This window comes from Mobula hypostoma, chromosome 1 (assembly GCF_963921235.1).
Source record: "Mobula hypostoma chromosome 1, sMobHyp1.1, whole genome shotgun sequence".
Classification (NCBI taxonomy): Eukaryota; Metazoa; Chordata; class Chondrichthyes; order Myliobatiformes; family Myliobatidae; genus Mobula; species Mobula hypostoma.
This window is the reverse complement of record NC_086097.1, coordinates 169,865,633-169,871,717: the sequence shown is the minus strand read 5'-3', so window position 1 is coordinate 169,871,717 and position 6,085 is coordinate 169,865,633. Positions and strand designations below refer to the sequence as shown.

General features: G+C 42.9%; 1 protein-coding gene across 1 annotated transcript; it reads left to right on the top strand.

Annotated features, from left to right (window-relative positions):
* The first annotated feature begins 3,762 nt into the window (after positions 1 to 3,762).
* Positions 3,763 to 5,826, top strand: LOC134347664 (melanocortin receptor 5-like). The gene is made up of 2 exons (XM_063050073.1): positions 3,763 to 4,770; positions 5,731 to 5,826. Exons 1-2 carry the CDS (start codon positions 3,763 to 3,765, stop codon positions 5,824 to 5,826), a joined length of 1,104 nt encoding a protein of 367 aa, XP_062906143.1.
* The last annotated feature ends 259 nt before the right edge of the window (positions 5,827 to 6,085 follow it).

Below are 6,085 nucleotides of genomic sequence, written 5' to 3'. Positions count from 1 at the left end.
GCCTTATACAACCTCATGATAACATTCCAGCTCTTATACTCAATACTTTGATTAATAAAGGCCAATGTACCAAAAGCTCTCTTTACGACCCTATCTACCTGTGACGACACTTTTAGGGAATTTTGTATCTGTATTCCCAGATCCCTCTGTTCCACTGCACTCCTCAGTGCCTTACCATTAACCCTGTATGTTCTACGTTAGTTTGTCCTTCTAACGTGCAATACCTCACACTTGTCAGTATTAAACTCCATCTGCCGTTTTTCAGCCCATTTTTCCAGCTGGTCCAAGTCCCTCTGCAGGCTCTGAAAACCTTCCTCACTGTCTACTACACCTCCAATCTTTGTATCATCAGCAAACTTGCTGATCCAATTTACCACATTATCATCCAGATCATTGATATAGATGATAAATAACGATGGACCCAGCACTGATCCCTGTGGCACACCACTAGTCACAGGCCTCCACTCAGAGAAGCAATTCTCTACCACCACTCTCTGGCTTCTTCCATCGAGCCAATGTCTAATCCAATTTACCACCTCTCCATGTAGACCTAGCGACTGAATTTTCCTAACTAACCTCCCATGTGGGACCTTGTCAAAGGCCTTACTGAAGTCCATGTAGACAATATCCACTGCCTTCCCTTCATCCACTTTCCTGGTAACCTCCTCGAAAAACTCCAACAGATTGGTCAAACATGACCTACCACGCACAAAGCCATGTTGACTCTCCCTAATAAGCCCCTGTCTATCCAAATGCTTGTAGATTCTGTCTCTTAGTATTCCCTCCAACAACTTACCTACTACTGACGTTAAACTCACCGGCCTATAGTTTACCGGATTACTTTTCGATCCTTTTTTAACCAACGGAACAACATGAGCCGCTCTCCAATCCTCCGGCACTTCACCCGTAGACAGCGACATTTTAAATATTTCTGCCAGGGCCCCCACAATTTCAACACTAGTCTCCTTCAAGGTCCGAGGGAACACTCTGTCAGGTCTCGGGGATTTATCCACTTTAATTTTCCTCAAGACAGCAAGCACCTCCTCCTTTTCAATCTGTACAGTTTCCATGGTCTCACTACTTGATTCCCTCAATTCCATAGATTTCATGCCAGCTTCCTTAGTAAATACAGACACAAAAAACCTATTTAAGATCTCCCCCATTTCTTTTGGTTCCGCACAAAGCCGACCACTCTGATCTTCAAGAGGACCAATTTTATCCCTTACAATCCTTTTGCTCTTAATATACTTGTAAAAGCTCTTTGGATTATCCTTCACTTTGACTGGCAAGGCAATCTCATGTCTTCTTTTTGCCCTCCTGATTTCTTTCTTAAGTATTTTCTTGCACTTCTTATACTCCTCAAGCACCTGATTTACCCCCTGTTTCCTATACATTTCATACAACTCCCTCTTCTTCTTTATCAGAGTTGCAATATCCCTTGAGAACCAAGGTTCCTTATTCCTATTCAATTTGCCTTTAATCCTGACAGGAACATACAAACTCTGCACTCTCAAAATTTCCCCTTTGAAGGCTTCCCACCTACCAATCACATCTTTGCCAGAGAACAACCTGTCCCAATCCACGCTTTTTAGATCCATTCTCATTTCTTCAAATTTGGCCTTCTTCCAGTTCAGAACCTCAACCCTAGGACCAGATCTATCCCTGTCCATGATCAAATTGAAACTAATGGTGTTATGATCACTGGAACCAAAGTGCTCCCCTACACAGACTTCTGTCACTTGCCCTAATTTGTTACCTAACAGGAGATCCAATATTGCATCCCCTCTAGTTGGTCCCTCTATATATTGATTTAGAAAACTTTCCTGAACACATTTTACAAACTCTAAACCATCTAGACCCCTAACAGTATGGGAGTCCCAATCAATGTATCTCTTTATCTCTTTCACCTATCAACTTTCCAGCTCTTCACCAACCCCTCCCCAGTTTCACATATCACATACTACCTTGTATTTCTTTCCTCCCCCCCCCCCACCCCCCAACTTTCTTACTCTGATCTCACTTTTTTTCTCTAGTCCTGTTGGAGGGTCCTGGAGAAACATTGACTTTTCCATTGATGCTGCCTGGCCTTCTGAGTTCCTCCAGCATCTTATGTGTGTTGTTTGGATTTCCAGCATCTGCAGATTTTCTCATTTGCAGTTAAAGCCTTCATTTCGAGAGGACTAGAATATGAGAACAAGGATGTAGTGCTGAGGCTTAATAAGGCATTGAGCAAACTGCACAGAGTATTGTGAGCAGTTTGTGTCCCTAATCTAAGAAAAAGGTATTTGGCACTGCACTGAGTTGAGATCTGTGTATTTCACTGTACTTGTACACTTGACAATTCACAGGGCTCAGCTTGAGAATTTCTCCCCACAAACCCCTCCAAACCATCCCACCTCCAGTAACTCCACTCCTCTCCTTAATCTCCAGAAGAAGTCAGCCATCTATGGACAACACCGCAGCAAAAGAGCAGCATCAGGGTGTGCCCTTCACCCCTCACTATTTAGTCCACTCCAATCTTAGCAACTCAATGGACAATGAATAGAGCTGATAGAAGCTAATCCTCCCACCCTGACCTGTATTGTCACTGGAAAAAGGATTTTCCTCTGCCCCAGTAAGTGCAATTTCAGCTCAGCTGAGCAGAGAAAGCGGATGGAAATGGGCAGATATCAATTCAGGTTGAGAACTTTTGACTGATAGAGGGACGATAGTCAGGAAAAGAGGGGGTGGGCAGTCATCGGATGAAGGAGGGAAGAGTTAAAATATGGGGAGATGACAGGTTGAGGCAACAAAGGGCTGCAAATGATGAAATCCAATAGAAAAAGGAGGTGGAGAATGGACTCTTTCCCTTCAACCTTTCGGTCCAGATGAAAGGTCAGGACCCGAAATGTCAACTGTCTGTTATCCTCCACAGATGCTGCCTGACCTGTTGAGTTCCTCGGGTATCTTGTATGTTGCTTGCACCACATTCCAGACTATACAGTCTCTTGTGTCTCTGTTTTCAGATCAGTTTGTTCCAATGTGTTCCAAAACTGAGCTTTGATGAAACTTCCTATAATAGCTGTGAATGGAGGAGGAATATTTTACAATCATGCGATATCATTGAGGGCCTTCCAGAACTAGTGGGCACCGGAGGCTCAAGTGTATCCTGGATAAAGGTGACTATGTTTAAATTGGAAGTTATTGACTGTGGAATAGCATAGTATTGCAATAATTTGATGCTGTAATCACTGAGTAAACCTTCATTGAAAAAGGAAAAGAATAGGGAAGCAAGGTCCAAGTTCTCAACACTCTCTAAGATGTTTCTCTTGAACTCTCTACAGGATTTCAAATCAGATACGATAAATGATCTTTATGACTCCCTGACAAGTAGAGACTACATCTACCCCCTAAGATCATTTCAGGTGTTGGGGAATGAATATTAGGTGTCACTTCTTGACAATTTCCCTTTAATTAATTGTTTCTCAGTTCTGGCATCATCCTTGAAACCTTCTTCCAATTCTCCTGTATCCTTTTTATGATACTGAGGTCCAAATTGTTCAGAGTACTCTCAACTTGATCTGACCAGAATTAAATATTTGAGTGAGTTTCATCCTGTTGTGCTTTTCTTTTTCAGGTATTTAGCTTCCATTTCCTGGTGGAGGGAAGATTCTTGACAATATGGAAAACTGCAGAGAGGACAAATCTTCCACATCAAGAAAATGACTTTCACACTCTTTGCTGAAGAGTAATTCTCCTTGAATTATGCCTGGGATGCCTGACATGACGATGCCAGGATGTGGCACATCACTGGACTTAAATGACATCCTGCCCGCGCCCCCAAATGTCACCCTCTCTCCACATTCACATCCCAGCATCTCCCCTTGGCTGCTGTATGGGACAGAGGTTGTGACAGACGCTATCAACCAAACCAACATGAATGCCACGAAGGAGTGCACTCAAATCGAGATCCCCACTGAGGTGTATCTCATCCTGGGGCTAGTGAGCTTGTTGGAAAACCTACTAGTGGTCATTGCAGTACTGAAGAACAGGAATCTACACTCTCCCATGTACTTCCTCATCTGTAGTTTGGCAGTTTCAGACATCCTTCTGTGTCTATCCAAAGCTTGGGAAGCACTTACAATATCGCTGGTAAACAACCACAAAGATCTGTTCACACAAGCCTTTTTATTAAATTTGGACAATGTATTTGACTCATTAATATGCATTTCCTTCCTTGCCTCCATTTTTAACTTGGCTGCAATTACAACCGACCGATACATCACGATTTTCCACGCTTTGCGATACCACAACATTATGACAGGGAAGCGAGTTGCTTTTGTCATTGGAGGGATCTGGGTGTTGTGCACTTCCACCGGTGTCCTCATGATCAACTTTCACGACAGTCAAGGCATCGTCAGCTTCTATATTATATTTTTCCTGCTATCAGTAGTTCTTATTGTGTCCCTTTACATCTGCATGTTCCTGTTGGCACAGATGCATGCCAAGAAGATTAGAACACTTCCAGGTCATGCAGCCCACCAGGGAATCAATTTTAAAGGAGCCTTCACAATAACTGTCCTCCTCGGGGTCTTCATTTTCTGTTGGGCCCCTTTATCCTTGCACTTTATCCTCTTCTTACTCTGCCCTTCAGATCCGTACTGTGCATGCTTTATATCCCTCTTTCAAATTGACCTCATTTTTATTATGTGCCACTCAATCATTGACCCTCTTATTTATGCATTCCGAGATCCCGAATTATCCAATACTTTTAAGAAGATGATGTTCTGTCACAAAAAGCAATGGTATTTCCATGCGTCACCCAGTTTTTTGAACATTTAGTTGATCTGCACAGACTGGAAAAGTAGGCCGCCGTGCTGTGATTGCCAAGCTCGGGAGGGGCACGTGATGGGAGCCAGATGCAATGATGCTGAGCAAAAAGTTTGAGTTCTTCAGAGTGAAAAGCACACACTTTGTTGTGGCACTGAGGAGAATGCTGTCTTTCAGATGTAGTGTTAAACAGTATAACACTCAATAGTAGCCAACATTCTGCCAGGGATAAAACAGTTTTTGGTACTGTTTCCACATCCGAGCTGTCTATTTTTAGTGATCTCTTTTTGTTGCTGTGTATAGTTTCTCTGTCCCTGTCAGTTGCAAGCGAGTGTTGGCTGTTCCACTTTGATTTGATTCAACTCATTCAGTGTCAACCACAATTGCTTTACATTGTTACATGATTTATTTTAACTTCTGGATTATATGTGGCCTCATTCTGTATAATAGCTTTAAGTGGAACCTGTTTGCACTCAGTACCTGAATGCCAAGTGAATCACTGAGAGGAAAAGAGCAAAGAAAATTCATTAGCATTGATCCAAAAGATTTTAAAGATCAAAAAGATTCATGCAGTTTTTTGCGTACTAATGTAAATGTGATACATACTGTGATGTCAGTAGTTCTTGCTGCTCTAAATAACAGAGCATCAAGTGCAAGTAAATAACAACGAGGAAGATCATAATGAGGTTGATTGTGAGACCAAGTATCCTTCTTATTGTACAAAAGGTCCATTCGAGTGTGATAACAGCTGTCCTTGAGCCTGATGGTATGCACTTTCAGGGTTTTGTATCTTCTTCCCAGCGGAAGAGGGGAGAAGTGAGAATGTCTGGGGTGTATAGGGTCTTTGATTATGCAAGCTGCTTTAAAGAGACTGCGGTAAGTATAGACAGAGTCCACAGAGGGAGGCTGGTTCCTGTGATGTGCTACGCTGTGTCTGTGCTCACATGTTTTATCTGTGATAAAAACTGTTCTGTCCCTGGCAGAATGCTGGCTACCATTGAGTGTTATACTGCCTAACACTGCATCTGAAGACAGCACTCCCCCCCCCCCACCCGTACAACAAAACACCGAGCTTGTCACTTCTTGCAGTCACAGGCGGAGCAGTTGCCATACCAAGCTGCTGTGCATCCAGGCAGAATGCTTTCTATGGTGCATCAATATGTCATGTTCACCCACAGTGTCCAGGGTGCCTGGATGTTTCACTGAGGCAGCTTTTGTTAGTCAGAGATATTAAAAGATATTGGGGAAAAAGTTGAGTTGAATGCTGGAGCTATTT

What these genes read in the sequence shown, in the direction of transcription:
- LOC134347664 (XM_063050073.1), top strand. Translation starts at nt 3,763, where the DNA reads ATGACGATGCCAGGATGTGGCACATCACTGGACTTAAATGACATCCTG. An exon ending in TTAAGAAGATGATGTTCTGT is followed by an intron (nt 4,771 to 5,730) that starts CACAAAAAGCAA and finishes GTTCCTGTGATG; the next exon opens with TGCTACGCTGTGTCTGTGCT.